The sequence below is a fragment of the Megascapheus bottae genome, chromosome 15 (assembly GCF_031878675.1).
Source record: "Megascapheus bottae isolate mThoBot1 chromosome 15, mThoBot2.hap1, whole genome shotgun sequence".
Lineage (NCBI taxonomy): Eukaryota > Metazoa > Chordata > Mammalia > Rodentia > Geomyidae > Megascapheus > Megascapheus bottae.
In genome coordinates, this window is record NC_143523.1 from 44,394,178 (window position 1) to 44,420,195 (window position 26,018).

General features: G+C 49.5%; 1 protein-coding gene across 1 annotated transcript in view; it reads left to right on the forward strand.

Moving 5' to 3' along the window:
- The window catches only part of Cdh23 (cadherin related 23), a 305,993-nt gene that overhangs the window by 73,996 nt on the left and 205,979 nt on the right, over window positions 1–26,018 (forward strand). The window contains exons 6-7 of the mRNA XM_090346502.1: window positions 21,897–22,091; window positions 23,885–24,013. Coding sequence (XP_090202628.1) covers window positions 21,897–22,091; window positions 23,885–24,013 — 324 coding nt within the window. The remainder of the gene's footprint in view (window positions 1–21,896; window positions 22,092–23,884; window positions 24,014–26,018) is intronic.

The following is a 26,018-nucleotide window of genomic DNA, read 5'->3' on the forward strand; positions in this document are numbered from 1 at the left end:
AATGCTGAGCTACAAACCCACCTTGCTCCTTCCTGGAGAACTACAGATTCAAGTCCTCTTGCCCTCCATCCTTTGCTCTGCCCTCTCCCATCACTTCTTTCTCCCTTCTCCATCAGCATCTCTCTTGGTCTCCTTTCTATCTTTCTTTTCTTTTTGTTTTGTTTTGTTTTATGCAGGTATTGGGGCTGAAACTCAGGGACTGGACATTGTCCCTGAGCTTCTTCTTTTTTTTTTTTGTTTAAGTGTTGGTACTCTACCACTTGAACCACAGCTCCACTTTCAGCTTTTTGGTAGTTAATTGGAGATAAGAGTTGCATGGACTTTCCTGCTTGGGCTGGCTTTGCACCTCGACTCTCATATTTCAGCCTCTTGAGAAGCTTAGGTTGCATGTGTGAGTGACCAGTCACTGCCTTTTGTCTCTTTCTGTCCTTTGTTAAGTCCTGTCTCTGACGCTCTTGATCTCATTGTCCATCTGTCTCCATGTTTCTTTTTCTCCCTCTCCTGTTGGCCCCTCATCGTCTGTACTTCCTTTACTAGATGGTACCACACTCCACTTGTCAATGGCTGCTTGACAGGGTGATTCATGGTGTTATACCCTAGGCTTATGGCAGTCCTGGTGCAAGGGTTTTGAGAGCATGGTGGCAGAACATCCTGCCTCCCCAGCCTCCCCAGCCCAGAGCTGCTGGTCTTTGAGGCTGACATGAGTGAGGCCTGCCTGCTATCTCTATACAGTCCCCACATATGCTCTTTGTGAAGACCTGCTGTGGTCTCCACCACCCCCAAGAAGTTCTCCATATACTTCCCTAAGAGATAAAGTGGCAGTGATAATCTGTTCTGCCCCTTGGGACAGAGAAAAGAGAAGGCCCTACGATTGACCAGAGAAGACCCTTTCAGAATGTGGTGCCCCCTCCTACTTCCTCTAGCAATCCCCAGCAGCCAGCCAGCTTCCTACTCCTTGAGGCCTGGCAGGGCTGGGGACAGGGGGCTCCTTGATATAACCAGAAGGATACAACAGATCAGGCTGTTGCTGGGGTTAGGACCGCCAAGTCTTCAGTTTGTTCTCATCACAGATTATTCCCCAAAGATGGCTTTGTAGGACCCCCTAACTTCCTCTCGAGTATGCCTCAGCTAACCCCATTGGTCAGGAGCAGGGCAAGGAGAAAGCCTCACACTTGCCATGAGTCTTCCAGCATAGGCTGAAGTGCTCTGCTCCAAGCATGCAATTCTCATGCGGCTGATGGCCTCCTTGGAAATAGACAGTCATCAGGCTGTTATGGATCTTTCCAAGCCCAGTCTCTCCCTAATAATCCCTCCTCTGGGGTGGTATTGATTCCTGGCCACAGGCTGCCTCTTGGTATGCCGAAGCCCAGTTTGGGGTGGATAAATCGCTGTGCTGTCATTTTCACGCGGCAATTACCCGCTCTGATTCCTCTCCTCCAGCCCTACGCCAGCCACACAGCCACTTGCTTATTGACAACACACTCAAGCCACGACCAGCAGGGCAGGGAGCCCATGGACTATGGGCTACCAGACATGGATAGAAGCAGAGACTTAGGGAAGGCAAGCCTAGAGCTGGACAGTCATTAGAAAGTGGGTTTCCTACTTGTTTGTTAAACACGTCATTGAAATATGATGTAAAAATCAATGTTAATAAATTATTTAAATTAAAAAAAAAGAAAGTGGATTCCCAAAGCTGGAAACTGTTAGGAAAAAGCCTCTTCACACCAGACATTGAGGAAACTTCAGGGGCTTCAGGTGGGACCCCACATTTTCCCCTGGGACATGCAAATTGTGGTCTCTTTCACAATCACTGGACTTGCTTGTCCCACAGATACTATCATAAGCAACATACAAACGAGCAGCCTCATTGTATACCAACATTATTTTATGGATGCTTAATTTGAATTTTAGGTAGTTGGTACTTGACATGAAATTGTCTTTTGATCTTTTCCCTAAACCATTAAACATTTAAAAAGTAAAACCCTGGGGCTGAGAGTTTAGTCTAATGGTAGAGTGCTTGCCTAGCATGCATGAAGACCCGGGTTCAATTCCTCAGTACCACATACATAGAAAAAAGCTAGAAGTGGTGCTGAGGCTCAAGTGGTAGAGCTCTAGCCTTGAGAAAGCCCAAGGTCAGTACTCAGGCCCTGAGCTCAAGCCCAGGATTGGAAAAAATAATAATAATAAAAAATAAAACCCTGAGCTGGTGGTTTGAATAAAGACATGCAGTTTTGATTCTTGATCATGGTTTCCCGATCCTTGATTTCGATTCATAAAAGCCAGTAAGCTCTTCCTCTCCCTATTTTCCAGACCTGAAAACTGAGGCTTACAGAGGAAGTGTCTAGGTCATAGTCAGGATGGAAGGGCCACTTACCACGGAAAGACCTAGAGGGAGCTCCTGCATGGTTGGAGAGAAAGAGAGATGAGTGGCATAGCTTTGTAGTTATAAGAGCCAGGCCTTGTGCCTGAGGCTGGATCCTAGGTCCAGCAGCTCTGCCTGACCTGTTGTCTTTCTCTAGAGCCTCAGGGGTCCTTGGATGGAAATGAATTGGACCAAGGAGGAAATAGCCACCAAAGATCTTACATCCCTGAGCATATCAAGAATTATCTGTGACTGACTTCAGCTTCAGGCTCTCAATGTGCCTGGCCAGTCTTAGCCTTTTGCACTGGGATTCTGGCCCAGCCCACAGATGTCAGGGGCCCCGGATTCCCCCTCTGCCTGAAAGTCTTTTCCCCCAGGCAGCATTGCTCTGAGCTTTATAGCAAGGCTGAGCTCCACAGACGCCCACCTGGGCAGGAGGCCGATGAGATAAGGCCAGCCAAGGCCTGGCCACCAATACCTGGCGTGAAATTGAAAAGCAGTAGACTCGTTCCTCCACAGCCCAGTGCCCTGAGGGAGAGAAGGCTGGGAATGGTGAATGAAACCTAACCACCCTGGCCAGCAGCCGGGCCTGGCTCCAAGCTGCCACACTTCAGCTCCCCTCACCCCCTCCAGGGGAGGCTCAGGCAGAGAGGGTGTTAAAAAGCTCCACTCTAGCTCTAAACAGGGAACACTTGCTAGGACAGCTTACAGGGAGCTTCAGTGAGTCTGCAGCCCTGTGGTTTTCAGTGGGGTGTTCATAGGGAAAGGGAGATGTGAGTGTGCAGGTGTGAGGTGTCCAAGGCCGGTCCTTCTGCAGGGCTCCAGGTTTATTTGCAACACAAGGGTAAACAAGCTTCTAGTAGCAGCCCAGTAATACAGACTCAGCAAATGTGGGGCCAGCAGGGCAGAGCACCAAGGCTGGAAGCTCAGTTCCTGGCTTCTCTCTACTATCACTATCCAGGAGGTTTGAGTGGCAATACCCTCTCCAGAGTCCCATCCCTAGGGCCATTGGCCAATGTAGACTTATGATGGATCATTTCTATATGATGCTGCCAGGTCTAGGAGGTGTCCTGTACCAATCCTAACACCTGGTTCCTCACAGGAAACTTGACATGGGAGCAAATAGGAAGTCAACCATCTCACCTTCAATCAGTTGCCTGAACTTTACCAGGAGTCATTTTACTTCTCTCAGCTATTCTAGCAAGGAGAAAGGTTCTCAGACCAAGCAGGGTGGCATATGCCACCCTACATTACATCCTTGCATCACGGGGGGCTGAGGTGGGAGGATTGTAAGTTCAAGGCCTACATAGGCTGCCAAGCTAGACCTTGTCAGAAAGAAAAGAAAGAGCAAGAAAGCTATCTTCCCATTTGAAAGATGGGAAAATAGATGTCCACCTGGGCACTCTGATCATTACCTCAGGTTCCAGGATAGTTCAGGGCTCAGGGTGCAGTAGTACCCCATATCTAACTATACCCCTGCATAGGGTTGGGGGCTTTGGCCTTCTGGGAGCTGCTGCTTTGAAGTGACTGAATCCTAGAATAAAGATGAGCAGGTGAATCTTTTGGGACTTTCAGTGGGACCCATACTTGCAAAACAAAGCCTGGGAAGAAGAAGAAAAGGTGAGAAGAAGTGGAGTGGAAGTGAGCAGGCTTATTTCCCAATACCCCCACTCCCACCTCTCCACTGCTGTTTTAAAGGGCCAGCCTTGCCCCTGTGGATTGGGGGGAGGAGGAGGAGTCAGGTTTCAGCTTTTAATCAAAGTTACATTAGATGTAGCTTTTATTAGGCACAGGCTTTATTATAGCTATTTTTACTCAGAGGTTTAAAGTTAATTTTCCTGGTTTTTACTGATCTCTGGGCTGTGTGCTTTGCCAGAGACATGGGTAAGGTGGACAGAAATGGGAAATGGGGGGGGGGAGAGGGAGGAGGTGGAGGGAGAAATCAAATCGAATAAGCTCACCTCATCCAGTGGACCGAGAGAGTGGACGGAAAACAACTTTAATAACAGAGGAAGGTTCCCGAGGTGGGAGCAGGCTGGTGAAATCAGGCCTAATCAGTCGTAGCACGAGGGGTTCCAATCACCCCTAGCTTTTCAGGGAGAGGCAGAGTGGAGGAGGCTTAGGCTGGGGCTGGACAGGCAGGCCTGCAATCAGACCCTGCAGCCCACGCCCACCTCTTCTATTCCTCCTTCTACCAGAATAGGGAGACTGGCAGGGAGGTTAACCCATCAGTGACCAGCACCAAGGAAAGCACTAGTGTGATCACCCAGCACAGAGCCCCAGATGCATGGCCTTGCAATGTACTGCACCCTCAGGTATCCCATCCTGTAGTCAGGCATGAAGTAAGGGCCACCTACCGGTGTCACTAATGAGCAAGACACAAGGCAGAGTCCATTGGCCACAGCTTCCTGGGCTAAGGAGATACAGCGGCTTTCTCTGACCCTCTCTGCCTTCAAAGGACTCATATCACTCGCTCTTGACTTCTCAGCCAGTCAGGAGTCGGTCTGATGAGCTTCCACTTTCTCCACAGTTAGGGACTTCTTTCATGGCTAGATTTTTAGACTCAGGGATGACCCATGGCTAGGGTCTTTTCATAGCTGGTGCAGTGTGTGACATGGACCCAGTCTGGGACTAGGGTCAGGGTCAGGGACTACAGCAGCATGGAGGGGTTATGGGAGGGGGAAGCCACATACACCCCATGTGCTGTGGCTGAAGGAGAAATTCACATCCACTCATTGTCCCTTAGAGCAGCAGTGAGGCCCTTGAAAGGGTCACTGCCAGCTAAACTTTTCTGATCTTACTCATTTAATCTCCTGAGTCCTGCTGCAGGGGAGAAGGGAAGAGGGACAATGGAGGGAAAGGTAGGGCTGAGCCTCTGCAGGGGAAGGAGAGGTGAGAGGTGGTGGAGCCCCTGGACTTTGGGAAACCCATTAAGGAGGTTCTTTCCTACCCTTACATTTTATGAAAATTTCATCTTTAGGACTCCTCACCAAAGGGCATGTCTGTGTCACCCAAAGCAGCTGTAGGTACTGAATGCTTCTTGCTCCCTAGAGGGCCACATCCCAACCTCCCCACCTCCCCCCCCCCAGCCCCCAGAAGCTTGCTGTCCTTTGAGCCTGGAAACCATTAGGTGCCACATGCCACCTGCACATTCAGTTGTTTGCTTATTTACCCAGTTGAGAAATTATTCTTGAGGACCTGCTTTGTGGAAGGCAAGGTTCTCAGAGCTGGACAAACCCCTCTCTGCTATTGGCAGCTTCATCTGGGAGCACATTCAAAGCTGCACCTAAATTCATGTGTGCTAGCCACCAGCCACACAGGAACAAAGCAGGCATAGGGAGAGCTGGTATCATGGTGTCATGGCAGGAAGGCCTCTCTAGGGACCTTGAGGAATTGTGACAAACATTATCTTGAATGGCAGCTCTTCAGGCAGGGGGCAAAGCAACTACAGGCTATCCTGTACCCTGTGGCAAGTGGACGCCAGTGATGGGCAATACCAGGTGGTCATACATGGTGGCCGATCCCAGGGAACTACTAGAGCCAAACCTGGGCAAGACCAAAAGGGGATGGCTGCAGAGTCCTGGATAGCAGCGTCTCCAAGCTTGCTTTTCTTAGTGCTTTCTGCTTTATTAATATGTTTTTCAATTGACACATAGTATTGACACATTTCTAAGATACAATGTGGTATTTATCAATGTATTAAAGAGGAGGGGTAGCAAGGGGCTCAATCTGATGAAAATATAGCATATGCATACATGAAATACCCAGTGAGACCCTTTGGGACAAATTTTTTTTTTTGCCAGTCCTGGGCTTGAGCTCAGGGCCTGAGCACTGTCCTTGGACTTTTCTCAAGGCTAGAGCTGTACCACTTGAGCCTCAGCACCACTTCTGGCTTTTTCTAAGTATGTAGCACCAAGGAATCGAACCCGGGTCTTCGTGCATGCTAGGCAAGCACTCTACCACTAGGCCAAACTCCCAGCCCCTCCTTTGGGACAAGTTTTAAAAGTGAAGACAGGTGTCTGTGTTTCATACCTTAATCCTCAAGAGGCAGAGATCTGAGGACTATGATTCAAAACCAGCAGGAACAGGAATGTCTCTGAGACTCTTATATCCAAAAAGCCTGAAGTAGAACTGTGCTTTTAAATGGTGCACCATTCTTGAGCAAAAAGGTAGAAGACAGTCCAGGCCCTGAGTTCAAGCCCCAGTACTGGTACACACACACACACACACACACACACACACACACACACACACACACACACACACACACACACACACACACACACACACACGAAGGACAGGGATATAAAACAGATCTGGTCCAGGGTGTACTGGTGGTACTAGTGAGATGGCAAAGTGGGGCGCAAATGGAGAGGAGAGTGTGGATATGGTCAAATTCATTATGAATTATGTGTGGAAACAACACAGCTTGCTGAGATTGGCTTAGGAGGTAGGGAGGGGAGGAGGGAGAGTGCTGGAGTGGGTGAGGCTGATCAAGGCCTATTTTATGCATACATAGACATGTCAAAATGAAATTAATTGGTGCTAAAACTAATGTAAAAAGATGGAGAAAAAGAAAATAATGTACTAATGGGATCAGGGTAATAGCCTAGCTACCACCTAACTGAGAACTTTGGGTTCTGTAACCTCATTTGCTCTCTGACCTGATGATCATGGTACCCTCAGGTCCTAGGCAGGGAAACCCCAGTCTTCTGCTTCATGTCCCCTCTCCATACAGTCTCCCAAAGCTCCTTTTGTCCTCAGTCCAATACTGCCTAGCAAAATCTCCTCCTCTGTGTCCACATCAGCCTATTCCCTTTGCCCAAGGTGTACCCCCTCTACCTATACAGTCAGTCTGTGGGGACCCAGTAGAAGCAATGGAGGCATTGCTTAGTGCTGAGAGTGCATTTTGGGGAGCCTACTCGGTACCAAGCAGGGATGTAGTAGTCCTGGGGTACTGCTGTGAGTGAAGCAACAGCATGGAATTTTAATGTTATGCAAGTAATCTGAATGCAATGTGGCAAATGTAGTAAGGCAGCCATGCAGAATTTTGGATCCAAGTCTGTAGAAGGTGTCCCTGGCTCGGGTTCAGGGGACTGAGTGGGCGATTCCAGCTTCCTAGAGCAGACCATAGCCAAACTGAGACATGTATGGCCTCTGCCCAGGGGTTTCCCACACCTAGAACAGCCCGTGGATACATAGCCAGCTGTCATTATTTTCATGAATGGCTGAATGAGTGAAGGTGAGGGGAATATTCTAGATGAGCAGAAAGGACCAAAAATCAGGAAGTAGAGGAGTTGTGAGCTAGAACTGGGGCTTGCATCTTTCACATCAGACTTTGCAGCTTGAGGGAGTATCACATTTGTCTTGTGTAACCTTGGGTCCTGCTAGCTGGTGTGTGGGCAGCAAGTCCATGACATTAGGGGCCTGTTAGTGGCTCCCCTGCCCTACAGCACCAGGGTTATAGTAGCTGCTCTGTGAATACTTGAATACATGAAAAGGAGAAACTTGAGAGCTAGTGTTCCCCATCCACCTTATTAGATAGAAAGGAGAGACTTGTGAGACAGGTATCCAGGATGTCATCCCTTCAAAACAGGACTCACCATATCTGCTTAATGCTGGGAACCATGTGGGCTCTGGGCATACAATAGTAAGCGGAAAATAGACGTGACTCTAACTCAAGGCCCTCTCTGTCCAGTGGGGATCAAATGGCAATCAAAGAGCCCTGTGAGCACAAAGTAATATTGGAGGCCCAGGAAAAGCTCAGGGGCTCTGAGCAGAGAGTTGAGGGCCTGACTCATCCTGGGGTCTAGCAGAAACTGGGCCTGGTTGAGTCTGGAAGGTCAAGTAGACATCAAGCAGGATGAAGGTGAGGAGGGAATTTTGTGTATGGGTGATGAAATGGCTCAAGGTAGTGAGTCTAGAATGAAGGGTGGGAGGAGGCTGGGACAACTGAGGGGAGGTCGAGAGGTTGCTTGTGGCATTCAGGAGCTGGGAGCTGGCATGCCAGGCCATGAGGGGACTCTACTAATGACCATGAAGCAGCAGGGAGCCCTGGGGGACTGTGTATAGAGTTGGGGATGTATGTTACAGAGCTCAGCTCAGACCAGCTGCTGGGGAGTCTGCCAGGCAGGGGCCTGCTGTGAGCTGGTCACATTCTGATTGTCCCTAAGGGCTCTTGCTGGAAGCTGGGGCCATAATGTGGCAATGCAGAAGTATGTTGCCTTGAAGAGATAACACTTTCCTTCATGGCAGGAAGAAATTAGGTACTAGAAGCACCACCTACAGAAGTAGCTGGTCTCCTGGAGCCAGTTCTCACGTGACCCAGTAAAGTGAGCCCACCCCCCCCATGCACACACATGCCCCCCTTTGCACTTGGCTGACTCTCTTTCCCTTGTCCATCATGTTGTGAACCCAGCCAAGGGCTTTAGTAGAGGCTAAATAGATGGGTCCATCCATCTTGGATTTTTTCAGACTTCAAACTGTGAGCTAAATAGTCATGTTTTGCGGGAGGGGGGGCAGGTGGAGGGAGGGAGATCATGGGGCTCAAACTTGTGCTTGTGTGCTGTTTCTGAGCTCTTTTGCTCAAAGCTAGTGCTTGACTATACTGTGCCATAACTCCACTTCTCATTTTCTGGTAGTTCATTAGAAATAAGAGTTCCATGTCCTTCCTGCCTGGGCTGGCTTTGAACTATATCCTCAGATCTCAGACTCCTGAGTATCTGGGATTCTCGGCATGCGCCACCAGCACCCAGCTTATAAGTACACAAGTATACTGTTACAGCAGTAAAAGTCAGACTAAGATGGGGGAGAGGAAATGGGGGCCTACTGGGGAGATGGCAGACCATATAAGAGATCTTGAGTGGAAAGGAAGAAGAGCAAGCAGTTTCTGACGATTTGCACAGCCAGAGATTCAGTTTCTGGGGTACGGGGTAGAGGGTGACATTTAGCATTTGTGTTGTGTTTTAGATGTGTCAGGTCTAATGTATTTTGGGGACACCCATGGACCATCAAGGAGGCAGTGGCCTGTTTGGAATCAGGGGCAGGCTGCATGGTAGTGGGGGCTCCTCTGCTGGTACAACCAGGACTAAGGAACTTCTTGGCCTTCCTGCCCAGCCCCCCCCAAGAAGAAGAGAGGCCTGGAAGGCCAGGGTCTGTGGGGGCTCCCTCCACTCCCCACAGCCCGCCTGGAGCCTGTCATCTGCGTGGTGACGGAGTGCATTTCTCTGCACAGTAATAGATTTGGGCTCAGCAGTGGGCTCTAAGTGCTTTCCGCTCTGACGTTTGGAAAGGCGCACTGGAGGTGGAGGGAGGGCTGAGATGGGGGCGGGAGCCCAGGGGACAGGGAGCCCCAGCCTGCTTGGGCCTGCTGTGTGTCTCAGTAAACACCGGCTTACCTGACAGCATCACACACTGTTACCAGGTTGTTGCAGAGATGGAGGTTGGAAGGCAGAGGAGAGGCAGAGTGCCTGTGCACTGAAACCAGTGGCCTCAGAGGACAGGACTACAGTCCAGAAAGGTGGGCAGAGCTCACCTTTCCTCCCTCTGGTCATGACCTTCTTGCTTTCTTTCTTTTAGCAAAATTCCTAGCCAGAGGCACTAGCTTTCTTTCCGGCAGAGGGTTTGAGGGAACAGGATGTGGGACTAGCATGACAGGGGGCACTCCTGCCCAGGCAATCAGAGCCCTACACTTGGGGCAACAGGAAGAAATGTAGAGATTCTTCGTAGAGCTCTGAAGTTGTGATGCCCCAAACCTGACTATGGAGGGCACCATACACAGTCCCAAAGACACAGGAGAAAAGGAAGTAGTACAGTCTCCAGGGTCGTACTCAGTGGTTTCCGTTTTTAGGAAAAGATTTCACTTAAGACCAGTGTTTTCTCCCCTCACGAGGTGGTAATACCTGTCCCCAGGATGAGGCTGCCGTCTTTGTCACATCTACTGTGTGCACCCTGAGCTTGGGCAGAGTCCTCTAAGAGTTCTTGAGAAACCAACTGGGAGCCTGGCTCCTCCTCCTCAGTCTTGGCTTGAGAGAAGCGGCATGCTGTCTACAATCGCGGTGATGGATAGCTTGCAAGGCAGACAGTAAATAATTGTTCCACAGGTTTCAAGAGCGAACGTAATTAGTACACTTAACAATGTTAGGTGATTCATTGGTTCATTCAGCCCTGGTGTGAATGAGGGAAAATATGAGCAGGAGGGGCGGCGATAGTATCCCCAAACACTCAGCTGTGGGCTATAGCCAACTGCTAATGAGCCAGGAACTGGACTCTGGAGCAGCAGGTGGCATTGACCTCAGAGCTAGGGTCCCTGGGACCTGAGTTGGGGAGACAGAATTGTATTTTAAAGTCTTCCAGAGAAAGATGTTCTAAAGAGAGTACCACACAGTTTTCAAATCTCCCCCCAAGTCCAATCTACTGCTGTCACTGACCTACCTGGGATGTCAAGTTGGGAATCCTGAGGCTGAATCTGGGGAGAGCTCTGTGATCAACTGGCACTGTCTGCCCTGAGCGCAACATAGAGGAGAGACAGAATGCACACCAAACAGAATGTAAAAAGCCATCTGAGTCAATCAGACATTTTCTTGCAGGGTGGTTACTTGAGACCTTACTGCTCAGGGCACCTGTGAGTGTGAGATGATAGATGGAAGATAACTACAACCCCAGCTTGTTGAAGTCCCTTCTAGCCTTTGTGAGATTGCAGAGTGAAGCAGAAAGCAGGGGTACAGAGATTTGGGTTGAACTGTTGGTTTTGCTAGCCCCAATACCACCAGGATGCTGACCTGTTCTGGGCAGGCAAGCCCTGCTGTCCTAGGAACTTTGCACTAACACAGAGCTGAGGCTGGAGCATCACTTTTCCTCTTCAGGGCCATGGATAAGCCACTCAACCTCCTTCAATGTTTCCTTTATGATGGGGATACAGCCTTATCAATCTGGAGAGCAGAGAGGAGGGAGAGAGTATAAGATTACAAGCACAGTCCCAGGCACTGGGCCCAGGAATTCTCCCCCAAGGCATTGTGAAGCTTCAGGTAAAGCATGAAAGACCAGTCTGTCCCTAGGAAACTTATCCAGATCAGTGGCCCCTTCCATCCTCTGCAGCCCAGGTCCAGCCCATGACTCTTCTTTGCCCCTGTCCCCCCACCATCCTCATGTTGGTGCTCCCTACGTGCCTAGAGGAGGGCTTTGGCAGAATAAGCGGTATCCTGGGGATAAGAGGAGGAAAAGCAAAGGCAGAAAAGTCTGGAAGAGGCTTTAGTTCTAGCCCCATCCACAGCCTCCCCCAGCTAAAACCAATCTGAAGGCACAAAACATACACATATTTGCACGGCGCAAAGCAAACGAGAAGCAAAGCTAATGATTCGTGATTATTATTTGAAGGGTCCCACTGTTACAGATTTATTTGTCATTTCTTGTAATAACACCGATGGTAATGAATTCATTTGTATTAATGTGAGTGTCACGCGGACTTCCGTTGAAATTCCGCATTAATTAATGTACCATTAAAACAAAGTGTCGCCCAATTAATATCAAACGGAGGTGAGGCTGCCAGGGTCCTCTTCATCTGGGTTTCATTTGTAATTCATGGTGTTAGCACCCTGCTTAATGAAAGCCATTTGCAATTCCTACCTCTGCTCCCTCACTTTCCTGTGGGAAGACCAGGCATGTGGGTCCCCAGAAGCTATGGAACCTGGCTGGTGTGGTGGGCCTGGGACTGGCAAGAGGAGGCACTTAGAACTTGCACCCTGGCCCAGCAAGGAGGCACCTTCTCAAGGTTCTGTGAGGGATGGAGAGGCAGCCTGTGTCTTGGTCAAGGCTGAGGTTAGTAAACGAATCATGGCTGATTCAGGACTTCCTCTACATAGTGCACCTGAGATTCTGGTTCTCCATCATCTCTGGAGATACCTCTGCAGAGGTAGGTCTCCTGGCCTGTGTATACCAGGATTCCTGACTGTCCCTGAAGCCATTAGTGGCCTTGGTCGGACAGACACAGCAGAACAAGGCACTAGGCCCCACCTATTTGACACCCACAAGAGAATCAAGGACAGAGGCACTGTTTATCACCGGCCTTTAGAATTCCTGGCCCCTATTCTGAGACAGTTCTCAAGGAAGACAGTGCTGGTTCTCCCCCCCTCCTAAGTATGCTCTTGCGAGTGAGGGGGTCTCCCTGGGCCCCTCTCATCCAAATAAGAGTGAATGAAGCTGCCGTCACCTGGTAGTTTTGAGGCTGATTGCAGGCTACAGCCAGACCTGGGCTATAGAACCATTGCTTTCTTCATGCAGGTTAGGTCTTTTGTCCCCACTTTTCAGATGAGGAAACTGAGGCATGTGGGGCTATGCTACTTGCCCAAGTTCATCTATAGGTCAATAGGGCAAGAGGTACAGGGATTAAGCTCTGGAGTGGGTATCTGCCATCCAGAACTCTGCCAATAGTGACCATCTAAGTGACTAAGACCAAGTTTCCTCCTGTCTTCAGGCCTCGGCGTACTGTCCATCGTGAGTGAAGTAGTCGAGCCTCATGCTCCCTACAAGGGGTATTCTCTGTTCAAAGACTGGACAGTGGCCCCAGAGCTCAAACTCAGAACCTAAAACTACCTTCCTCCAAGTTCCTGCAGCTGCCCCTTCAGCCAGGCGGCCCTCTCCCTCCCATCCTTCCCAGGCCTCAGCAACCTCGAAGCCCATTTAAAGCCTCCCCAGGCTTAAATGATGAATTCTACTTGTCATGTCACAGGGACTTTAGGGCCACTAGCAGGAGGCACAGGGATTGAAGAGGCACTAACTAATATTCTCCACCCAACCAGCTCCTTTGCCCATTTCCTGACACATACCACTGACAAAAGGGGTACATGATTGTAAGGAGTGGGAGGCAACAGGGAGGAGAGAAAGCTCTGGGCTTGAGCTGTCTCCATTGCTGGCAGCTTGCAAGGATGTAAGACCCGCCAAAGAGATCTGCAAATTCAGGTTATTTCACATGATTCATCATCTTAAAGGGAGTGAGTGTGGTGGCTGGGCTGTTGAGTCCCTTTGGGATAGAGGTGCACCCAGCAGCTTCTCTGGGACTTTCTTGTCTGTAGAGCACAGATCTGGGAACCATCCCATCTGACTCCAGACCTCCTGCCTGAAGCGATGTTTGTAAAGCACTTTGCAGTTTATAGACTTGTGTCTGGACTTTTCCATCCCAGTCTTTACACCTGCTCCATGAGGTCAGAGTACTGTGATAGATTGTAAGATTCATTGTATACCAAAGCACCATACAGACAATGTTTCCTGTCCACCTCCTGGTACCTCCATTGAGCAAGCCTTTCTATGCCCATCTCCTCAAAGAAAGAATGCTTAGCTGAATGGCTCACACCTGTAATCCTAGATATTCAGGAGGCTGAGATCTAAGGATCTCAGCCGTAATACCCATCTCCAGTTAATTACAAGCCCCGCCTCCAAAATGAAGATGGAAGTGGAGTTGTGGTTCCAGCTAAGGGAGAGCACCTAGACCCTGAGTTCAAGCCCCAGTATTCTCTGTCTCTGCTTCTGACTCTGTTTTCCCCCTCTATATATCTGTATCCTCTCTCTTTCTCTCTCTCTCTCTTTCTCTCTCTCTCTCTCTCTCTCTCTCTCTCTCTCTCTCTCTCTCTCACACACACACACACACACACACATACACACACACACACACACATATACACACGTACCACTTGTAAACACTTGTTTCTCCTTTTTCTTTTTTTCCTTCTGTTTCTCACACTGGCAGTTCTTCTTGAGTATCAGTGGTCCTCGTCTGTCTCCCTGTGGAAATGATTCACTTAGCATTTGAGTATGGTTGGGGCAGGTGGAACGGGAAGCTTATGGACCATTGGGCATCATTATGGGGTGATGAGGTGAAGACCTAGCTTTTCCTCTGAAGAAACCCCAACAGATTGCTTTCTGAGTTTTCTCTTAGGCTAGTTTTCCTGGGATCTGCATGGCTGTCAATCTCCTTAGGCTGAAAGCCTAAAAAAGAGGCCTGGTTGTGGCAGGAGAGGCAGGAGAGATACAGTTCACGAAAGCCCCCTGTTCCAAGCCCCTAGCCTGAAATCCAGAAAGAAACCTCTGCTCTGCCGAGTGTTAGGGAAGGGAGTTTGGTGGCCAGTCTCACTGTTGAAAGAGCTTTAGCCCACATTCCTTAGTCCTGTGTCATATGCAGCATGCCCTGGTATTTGTAGGTCCTCAGCTTACCCAGGCTCTGTCCCTTCTCCCAAAGCACTTACAACTGGAAACTGAGGCCCATTTGTTTCCAGCACAATGTTGATACCTCTCATGTGCTGTTGTCTTCTCTCCTGTTCTCTCTGCCCTTGTGGATTTATGCATTTTTAATTTCCTTACTGTCATTTTGGTGAGGGGCTGGAACACAACCAGAAAGAAATGGATGTGTTCACTCTGCCACATTTACTAGAAAGTCTCTGGATCTTTAAAAAACATCTGTCAAATGCCTTTCTATGGAAGAGTGACCAAAGCAGAGACAACAGGAAGATGGAGATTGGGGTAGGGAGGACAGAGAGAGAGCCACGGCCACTCCTGCAGGTCAGCACTGGCAGGAATCGGAGCCAGGTGGCCCATTATTCAGCACATTGTGGAATGTCTCCTAGAATTGGGGGACAGTGCACTGCTGGAGGGGGTTGCAAGGGTGGGTGAGGGTTTAGTGATGGGAGACCTGAGTTGGCACTCCTACCTCAAAGCCTGCCCTGGCTCAGAGCACAGCAGCTATCTATCACCTGAGAGCTCACAGACATTGAGGGAAGAGATGTAGTAAAAAGAGCTCTTCCTGATTATCTTGCTGAGACAGGGGCTGAAACACAGGTGTGTGTGTGTGTGTGTGTGTGTGTGTGTGTGTGTGTGTGTGTGTGTGCAAATGTGCCTTTTCCCCATGAGAATGGGGTCCTAGACACCCCACTGAAGTCCCAGGAACACTTGCCCCCTGTCTCCCAGTTCTCTAGATCTCAACTCCCTGACCGCCATAGGGGGTCTCACACACCTTCCTGCCTAATTGAGGCAGAATATAGCCTACATCTCCTGTAGACCCCATTCTTTCTCCATCCCTGCCCACTCCCCATAAGTTGGAAGGTCATAGAACCCTAGAAATAGCACCTGCCTGAGCACCTACAGATCTCCAGATTTGGTAAGGAGGCACTTGCCTGGCATTCAGCCAAACCCAGAAAGCAACTGTTTTCTCTGCCATGGTATCTTACTCAGAAGTCACCTCCCCCCACTTCCTCTGTGCCTGTTACTGTGAGCCCATCTCCTAGCTCTCAGTGAACATGCAGTTTTGAGGTGTTCCTTTCCTTCACAGCATGCCCCTGTCCAGCCCACCTTATACCAGCCAGCCCTTCCATAGTGGGAAGAGAATAAATAAGCACCAGCCATGGGGAAACCATAAGCCTAGTCTTCATTCTTAGCTCTGGAACCCCATGGATCTGAAGAGTGGCCTGAACTTGAATTTACCACTGACCAGCTGGGTGACTAGACAAGTTGCTTCAGTTCCCTGAGCTCCCATTTCCTCCATGTGGCAAAAGGAAGCAAGGATGGGAGGGGCTGTAGTAGCCTCATAGTAGCCCCCACTTCTCTCCTCCATCTCACCTCAAACAGATAATCTCTGAACACCCCTTCACCTTCTAGAAGGGTCTGTTCCCAACTCTGATCCACTGACAAGCTTGCACCTTGTCAGAACTCCATCGGTCAGGAATTTATTACTAATGCATTTTATAACAGGCTCTATAATAAGATATTAAAGACTGTAGTGGCACCTAGCAAGCATTCCATAAATATTAATAATGCCTTTAGAGATGGCACCTAAGAGGGGGTTTGCGGACTGGGTCAAGGGTACAGAGTTAATCTAATTGGGAAGGGTCGCCCATGAGCATGCAAAGGTGTGTCTGGCTTCCTTCCCCTCTCACTCTTGTCTTCCTGCTTTGCTGTTTACAACTTTTCCTGGGTGATGACTATTTTCTTCCTCTTTCACTTAGTTTCTGTCTCCCTGCTTTCCTGCCCCCAACTGCCCTCCCTTCCTTCCTCTGTGAATCTTCTTCCCCATTCCCTTTTCCCTTTGGTCCCCAGTTCTGCCCCTTTTTGCTGTCCCCATCCTAGGTTTTCTAGTGACCCTCTGATCTTCCTTTCTCCCTTGTGATTTTCCTCCTTTCCTCTTCCCCATCTGTTTTCTCCTCCCTGACTCCCTCCCTCTCTGCCTCTCTCTGTCTCCCTGGTTGCCTGCAGTCCCCTACCCCGTTCCAGTGAGCACCCTGCACCTCTGGAGAAGCCAGGAGTGGAATGTAACTCACACTGCATGTGCGAACTGAGCCATTCATCATTATTATTAACGAACAAGATCCCTCGCAAGGCAGAACTTTCCCAGAGTCTATTCCCTTGTCACCCCAAGGAGTAACAAAAAGATTTATTTGTCTCTGAATTGCACAGGGTGGCCCATTTACAGCAGGTCCATCACAAGTGATTTGGGAGCTTAAATGGGGACTGGGAGAAACAGGGGCCCTGCCCTGCCTATGACCTGTGTGGTGGGGCGGCCACCGGCTGGGAGGGCAGCTGGGGAGAGCATAGACTTTGAAGAGCAGGCTACCTGAGCATGCAGCAATCCAAGCTGATGGAGACAAGTCCAGGCCAGGTGACCCCTGCCCACTCTGTCTGCATCTCCCTGACCCATGCATGCTGATAATCTCAATGTCCAGGAGCAGTGCCCTGGGGCTTTGCTTGCTGTGGGCTAGCCATGAGTATTAAAGGAGCAGAAAAGAGATAGAGGAGCTGAGACAGCTATAGGGATGAGAATAGAGAGGGGAAGGCTGGGCAAGGAGCAGATCGCCATGGAGGTCAATATGAACAAGAGGCACCCACAGGAAGCAAGCATAGGTGGGTTCAGTGGCAGGAAAGAAAGGCCAAAGGGTTCTTAAAAGACACTCCAGGGTGAGAGGCTTTCTTCCTCCCTTCTTTCTCCAGGTGCCATTGCCGATAGACTTCCTCTGCCTGTCCTAGTGCTACTCCAAGGGCTAACTGGTAAACAAAGAGCTTTCTGTTCAGACCCCCCACACACACAGAAAATTTCCAAGGCCTCATGTGATTGGTCTGCATGAGTCAGGTGGTTACCCTTGGGCCAATAGATGGGTCCTAGATGGGTCCTGAAGTTCCTTAGCAGGAACATGACTAACCTAAATGTGTATGGATGTCAGTTCTTGATTTATAGCTCCAGCTCTTCCAAGAACAGGGCCCAGCTGCTCTCTGGGCTCACTCTTTCCATCTGTAAAGCAGGGAGGCTGGACTGGATTATCCTCAAGGTTCCTTCCAGCTCCTCCATTTGAGCTGCCCCACAATGAGGAATAGCAGAACTGTCCTGGGGGGAGGGGTCCCCCAGGGAAGTGGTACTGCTAGTCATTCCAATTTGCTGATGGGGAAACTAAGGCCAAAGAGACTTTACAGCCCTTGTCCCAGGTCTCACAGTACAAAGACCTAGATTCAAAGTTTGGGGGTTTGACTCCGAGCTTGTATTCTGAGCTACCAGAGTTGGCTGCCTGTAGGACACCTGGAAGTTGGTGGCCCCTGGTCCCTAGGAAATCTGTTTGTGCCAAGGCTCCAGACATGGTGCACACCTGTACATTCCTATGGGCAGCAGCTGGTCTAGGCAAAGTATCCAGCTGACCAATTGTTCCTCTCAGTTCCCTGATAGAGCATAGTGTCCAGGAGTGAAAATGGAAAAAGTCAGCATTCTTTTCTCTCCAATAGTCTGCCCCTTCTAAGTGTGAGTGGCTCTTTGCCAGGCCCATTTAGAACCTGTTCTAAGTTATGCTGAAATTAAATGGGTTTTCACTGCAGGGCACAAAACATAATCTAAGAAGGTCAGCACAGGACCGTGGCTTCTCTTTTCCTTTTCTCACCCTGTTTGCTGGATCTCGTTCTTAAATCCTTAGGGAGCCTTTGCCCTGGACCATAGGGTATGAATGGGTAAAACATCCTCATTTCCTTAAGGCGGGAGCCAGAGAACTGACCTCTGGTGGGATCGTCCCTCTCCTCTGGGCACTAACTCCATGTAGGGTGTGTTGACCTAACTGGTGTGTGCTTTCAAATGCTGTACAAGCTGCCTTATGAGACTGACTGCTCTGAAATCAGAATATCTATCCCTTCTTGTGGCCAGAGCCATGCATCTCCATGACACATTTGTTTTGGTTTTAGAGGGATGATTCTGGCACCTGTGTATGCTTTAGCTGTGCTACCCAGCAGGACCTCCTAGAGGTCAAAGCCACCTTGAACATCAAAGTAGAAGCTGACTTCTCTGATCCCTTTACAGGGGCGTTTGGTCTCCAGGGCTATGGTTTGCAGTTGACTTTGTCCGTCAAGGTCATGCTGGAAGGAATTCATCTCGGGCATGTCCATAAACAGCCAGCTTATGGAAGGGTAGTATATTAGTCAGCTTTCTATCACTGTAACAAAATAACCTGAACAGGAAATCAGCTTAAAAGGAGAAAAGGTTTGTTTATGGCTTAGTTTCAGAGATCTCTGTCTGTGATTGCTTGGTCCCATTGCTTTGGGCCTGTAGAGCAAAGCAGAACGTCATGGTGGTAGCATGTGGTACAGTAAAGCTACTCACATTGTGGCCAAGAAGCAAAGAGAGAGGAAAGGAGGTCAGGCCTGGTGCCACTTGTGCATGCCTGTAATCCTAGCTACTCAAGAGGCTGAGATCTGAGTATTCTGGCTCAAAACCAGCTGGGCAGGAAAGTCTGTGAGATTTTTGTCTCTAACTACCAGAAAACCAGAAGCAGTGCTGTGGCTCAAAATGGTAGAGCACTAACCTTGAGCGAAAAAGCTCAGGGACAGTGCCTGGACCCTGACCAACAACAACAACAACAACAACAACAACCACAAAAGAAGTCAGTCGCCCAATATTCTCTCCAAGGGCACACCCTCAATGACATAACTTCCTCCCACTAGACCTCACATTTTAAACACTCCATCACCTCCCAGTAGCACCACAAGCTGAGGATCAAACCTACATAGTCCTTTAAGAGACAGAGAAGGTCTACACCATAGCAGGTAGACAGGGTTGGAGGAAAATAAGGGATGTTGAGGCTCACAGAGGTTAGCAACAAAGGGAAGTTCTTCCGACTCATAGGACTGAAGAGGAAAAGGAAAAAATGGTATTTGGGAGCACACTGGAAGCCAAGATCAGGGAGAAGGTGGACTGTGAGCAGAGATGATAGAACAGGAAAGTTCTCCAGATTCTCCCTTCCCTCCCTCAGAATTCTCATCAGGACCTCCTGTTGGCAGATCCCAACTGGAAACTGTTAACAAGAGAGTCTGTGGTCATTAGCCCCGTGGATGTGGGGTTAAGTGAGACAGAACAGGGTGCTCTGTGGGGCCGGGGGAATGACAGGACTCAGCAGTGACTGTCCAGCATGGTCCCATTAGCCCTCCTGATGCTTTTTGACACCTTCCAGCCCAACCCTTGGAGGTACTCTTGGCTGTATCCACCTATCACATATTTAGATATTAAAAACATAGCTCCCGGGCTGGGAGTTTGGCCTAGTGGTAGAGTGCTTGCCTAGCATGCACGAAGACCCGGGTTCAATTCCTCAGTACCACATACATAGAAAAAAGCTGGAAGTGGTGCTGAGGCTCAAGTGGTAGAGCTCTAGCCTTGAGAAAGCCCTTGACAGTGCTCAGGCTCTGAGCTCAAGCCAGGGACTGGCAAAAACAACAACAACAACAAAAAAACCATAGCTCCCATCTTTCAACACTTACGTGCTGGGAAGTTTACACTTACACGCTCAGGTCCTCACATCAACCCTATGAGACCGTATAGGGAAGTATAGAGAAGAGATTAAGGATCAGAGAGATTAGGTTATTCATCCAAAGTCACACAGCAGGGCTGGGATTCCAACAGATGGTCTGTGCATGTGTGAGACCTCGGCACTTACTTGTCAGCTATGCCTCTTGCAGGCTTGGCTCTTTTGTTAGAGGAAAAGAACATCTGTTTCCCAAGCAGCTGAGCGGGGGAGGGCAAGCCAAGTGGAGGAAAAGCTTGTTCAAGCACCCAAAGGTATTAGGGACCTGCTGGGTTTGAGAAGTACAAACGCCTGCACACTACCAGGAAATAAAGTGTGACAGGTGAGACAGGGCCAGTCCATATTGGCCTATGTCCTGAGCAGAGGGCACTGGGGAAGCACGCATGATGAGCCACAGAAGGGTCTCCTGCTGTCTGTCTCCTGTCCCTAGTAGGCAGAATTCTGGGAAATACACAGGCTTTGGGCCTGTTCATTCAGCCCCAAACCAGTTTCCAATGGGTGGGGAGAATCGGCAGGCTCAGGCAGGATGTGTATCCACTCCATTGCTGTGTTCTCTGGAGGCCTTGCCAGCCTGAAAGAATGATGCCAACGATTTGAGGAATGGAACCTTTGGTATAGAGCTTGAGATCTTGTGTTTAGACCTGGCTGCACTTGACTTTGAGGCCTAGTTGTGTGACTTTGGGCAAGTTACTCATCCCCTCTGTTTTCCAAGGCAGGATAATAGCTGTCACTCAGAAGGCACTTGTCACAGAGTTGGCAGGTGCAACCCATATAATATGCACGGGGCTTGGCACACAGCAGTCAATGATAGTTCTCCTTAAGTTTTTTTTTCTTTCTTTTGTGAGGAGTCTTTGTATACATTGCCTTTCCTTAGATGTATCCAAAGCTCACTAAATTATGAGTAAATTCACTCAACCAGTGTCACGGTGTCAAGCACTATGGTGTGTGGTACAGAGCTGAGAACAGACAGTCTCAGATGGGCAGGAGATGCAAACGGAGCCTTGGAATGTGAAAGACCCACTGGGTGTGTTCATACAACTGCAATGGGCCAGGCCCAGTGCTGGGCAAGGCAAACCCAGAGCCCGAGGCCTCCCTGAAACTTCAGGCCCCCATGCACAGCCTAGGAGTCACAGGAGCAGAGGTGTGCTTCAAGCATACCTATAAAGTTCATATGGCAGGGTTTGCCCAGTGGGGAGGTAGTCTTCAATCAGAGAACCTCAGTCAGAAAGGTGAAGGCATGACAGTCACCTTAGAGCACAGCAAGCTATGGAAGTAGAAGCATTTGAGCAGCCTGCAGGCCCTCTGGTGAGAGCCCACAGATACGTATTAGCAACACCAGGCAATCTTCGCTGTGCCACAGGGTCCTGCCAAGTTGGAAGCTCTACCTCCCACTCCCCCTAAAACAGGTGCTTTGGCTTGAGCAGCCTCAGAGTACTCCATACCTGAAGCAAAGCTGCTAAGAAATGGGTTTGGGGACCGAGAGGGCCCTCATGCAGAACTCTGAGATGAACAGATCATTTTTGGAGCCGGTGTTCTTACAGCCACCTAGGGACCCTCAAGAGAGGGGAAATAGCTATTGCATTTTAAAATTCCTGGGAACCCCCTGAGAATGAAAATGATGGGGCTTGGAGGTCTGGCTGCCTGGCGGACATGGTTACTGGGCTCTGTGGGGGAGTCATGGCTGATGAAGGCCGCTGCTCACTCTTCTATTTGGTTTGTTTTCATTCCAGAACACACCAGTGGGGACGCCTATCTTCATTGTGAATGCCACAGACCCCGACCTGGGCGCAGGTGGGAGTGTCCTTTACTCCTTCCAGCCCCCCTCCCAGTTCTTCACCATTGACAGCGCCCGGGGCATTGTCACTGTGATCCGAGAGCTGGACTACGAGACAACACAGGCCTACCAGCTCACTGTCAATGCCACGGTGAGTTCCTGCACCCACATGAGTTGGGGGTGGGGTTGGCAGGCTAGATAAAAGCCAGCTGTCCACAAAAGCCAATACTGGCAGATCTGAATCAATCTGGCATCTTCTCTTCAAGGTCAGGCCTTCCTACTGGGTCTCCCCACCCTGGCCTGCGTGGCCTGCTGGTCTTTGAGGTCCCTAGCTGGGCAGTGCCCTGTCTAGGCCATGGCAATATGATCATGGAGCCTAGGAGTCTCCCTATCCCTACCACGGCCCCTTTATTTAGTTCCTGCTTCCAGATTTTCTCTTCCCTTGAGCACCCCCTTCTACCCACTTTTTGCTAGGCTAAGGAAGCTGTTCTTACCTCCCAGACTCCGCAGGGTTCTCTTTAAAAGGCAAAGGAGATTACCAGGCTTCTTGTGTCATGTTAGATGCCCTGCACTGCACATATCTCCCGAGACAAACCAAAGCAAGTATAACCTGGAGACCAGTGAGTTGCTCCTCTGATCCCAGGACAGACCATTTGCAAGCCCAAGGACTATGGAAGTCATTCATTCAAGGCTTTTGTCTCATTAAAAGGAGCATGAGGGGCAAGAACGTATTGACAGCTACCCCTAGCAAGATGGAGACTGAGCTGATATTAGGGTCGCAGATCAAGACTGTTAAGGGCAGGGTTTATTTTTTTGTTTTGTTTTGTTTGTTTTGGTAAAGCAATCTGAGTTTGAGTTCTGCCTATTAGCTGTGTGATGCTGGAAAGCCAGTGACACTCTGAATCTCTGTTAACTCATCTGAATGATGATCAAAATAACCACACGAGAACATGCTGCATCTCACGTGGTGCCTGTGGTAGGACCTGAGCACCCCCTTCTACCCACAGCATCAGTCACTTAGGTTATCATCATCGATTGTGCTGGTAGTACATAGGCCGCCAGGTTCCTTCTTTTGTGGGTTTTACAGAACTGAATTTCCAAGTAATTCTGATGGTTTACTATTGCCTACCTGGCCACAAGGGGAACCTCTGCTTGGGACTCCTTCTGGGGACCCAGAAATGTCATAGGTCCTAGAGTACCTCCTGCTGATTTAACTTTAAAAAGTCATTTGAAGCTGGATGTGTTGGCTCATACCTGTAATCCTAGCTACTCAGGAGGCTGAGATCTGAGGATCATGGTTCAAAACCAGCCCAGACACTAAAAAAGTCCATCAGACTCTTATCTCCAGTTATCACCAGAAAACAGGAAGTGGCACTGTGGCTCAAGAGGTAGGGTGGTAGTCTTGAACTGAAGAGCTCAGGGACAGAGCCAAGGCCTAGAGTTCAAATCCCACCACTGACCCCCCCCCCCAAAAAAAGTCATTTAACCAACAGAGCTCAGAGCAAAGGATGTAGGTCCCAGAGGAACCACCTGTGGAACCAAAGGACAGTCCCACCCCAGTCAGTGCCCTACATCCTGGAGTGAGTGGAAGAATGGGAGTGATGGGGCTGAGACAGCACCATCTCCAACCCAAGCCCGAGATTCCAGCCACCACACGGGCGGGACAGTCAGGTTGGGGCAAGGAGATCTGCTTCTACCCTGGCCTTCTTTTGGATATCAAATAAGCACTGACGGCCCTGTTTGTATTTTACTACTCAGCTCAGAGATCACACAGAAGTACTCAGAGACTGTACTTAGTACTTAGGAATTGACTCATACAAGCCATCCCCTACTGTAGTACATGGGTGTGTGTGTGTGTGTGTGTGTGTGTGTGTGTGTGTGTGTGTGTGTGTGTATCCACAGCATCATGTAACCCAAGGCTGTGTTTTCTTCCTGTCCTCTAAGGATCAAGACAAGACCAGACCTCTATCTACCCTGGCTAACTTGGCCATCATCATCACAGATGTCCAGGACATGGATCCCATCTTTATCAACCTGCCATACAGCACCAACATCTATGAACATTCTCCTCCGGTGAGACCCCAGGGCCCTGGGGCAGGATGGGAGTCCTCCTGACCACGCCCTGCCCCACTCCCATGGTGGCAGGGGCAACCCTAGGCAGCACTGCATGCCTGCCCTTCATCATCTTCAGAGAACTCTCAGTGGCAAAAAAAAAAAAAGTCTGGCTAGGGCATGTTAGAGGGACTGATGGTGATGCCTATAGGAACTACAGCCCATACTGGAGCTTAGATGTGGACACAGGCTCCTACAAGCATCCAGAGGGTTGTTCCTTTGTTGGCACCAACCACCATTACATAGTTTGCCATCCTGCCATCTACCTTCTCAGCCTTTCAGTTTTCCAAGCGCAAGGTTTGGCAAGATAGAACTCGTGGTTTTATGCCATGTTACAAGTTATCAGATGCCATCTAGCCTGTTGATTGGCTCCTCTGGAGCCATGTTTCCACCAATCAGCTGTGACTAGAAGAGAACAAAACACCATCACCCACCCTTTGGCCTGGCGGTCAAGGACAGACATCTCTGGTCTGATAGCTTTTGTGCTTTTGTCCTTGTGTGGAATGGCTGCTATAGCCAGGTGAATGAGAGCAGGGTACCCCCTCCAGACAGACATAACCCCAAGACATACAGCTTGAGGACCAGCATTTGTGGGAAGAAAAGTGAGCATCTTCTTTTGAGGGGACTCAAGTATGTACAAAGCAAAGACTCAGCTCTGAGAATGAATTGGGGCCCCCATCTGAGGCTGGAAATGTTTGGGGTCCCAGCTGCTGTCCGCACAGCTTACAGCATTTAGCAAGTCAAGAGGTGGGCTTTCCCTTGCTGGGAGCAGACTATGTGCCTAGGCCAGGAGAGACCAGAGAGGGCACCGTGACAGCTCTAACTTGGACATCCTTGACTCCCAGGGGGAAGCATGCATTTGCCTGCTTCTTTCCAGGGCCAGCTGTAGAGTGGAGGATCTCACAAGCAAGATGCTTTTATTCTGTACCCCACGTGTTTAAAGCTGCTTTATGAATAGAGGGGTAGGAAATAGAGGGAGACTAAAGCTCTCTCACCACTCCTGGTCTCTTTGTTGGCATTCTGGGCAGAGTGGAAATCACAACTTCCCACTAGGGCTATCCGTGCTCAGCCTACCCCATGTCACAGCACTGCCTTGCCCCATACTACTTCCTTTCTGCCCCCAACCCCAGCTTGGCTAAACCCACATTTCAACCTTGGTCCTAGCTGTTATTTTCATATAAGATGGTGCTTGCCCTCTGTCCCTGGCTCCAGAACTTCTCCTCTGAGTTTTTAGGGCTCTTGGGTAACTCAGCCTCTGTTGCAGTTCTCACTTGGATGTATGGTCCAGCAGAGGGACATGGGTGTCATAGTGGGCCACTCAGGAAGCATCTCTGGAATGGCTTAATGCTGAATCTAACAAGTGGCCTGGAAGCATTTTTACTATCCTGCCACCAGTACCATTCTGGCATTTGCTGTTGTACCAACCCAGACTCCACCTGTCCATCAATGAGTTCTCCACTCACCACCTTCCTTATCATAGCTTTCTTGACTTTCTTGACTTCTTCCCCTCGGGTAAGCATCTTGCTTCCTCCACTTCAGTAACTGACCTCTGTGTTACAAAATTTACAACTCAATTATACTCCCACCTGTACCGTTAATGTAGGTACTGGGGTCGTCTTGAGCCTTTATCTCTGGGATATCACCTCAGGCTTCCTGTGGATCTCCCAGGGCATCATGCCCATGGCAGAATTTGGAAAAGATGCCTAAAGCCAACTCAACAGGTGTGTGGGGCAGCCAGGCCATTGGTGGAAATTCAGAGATGTTCCAATAGTACCATTCACACACACACACACACACACCCCGCCATGAACTCCTGACAACTTCCTCCCCGAGAAAATGGTGCTGATGATGTCTGTGGCAGGGCCTCCCTCACCTTGGGGTTTTCAAGGTTGAGAATAAGCTTGGAAATCATCGGGCCAATACTAGTCTCAGGCAGACATCAAACCACCTGACTAGGTCTTTGGCT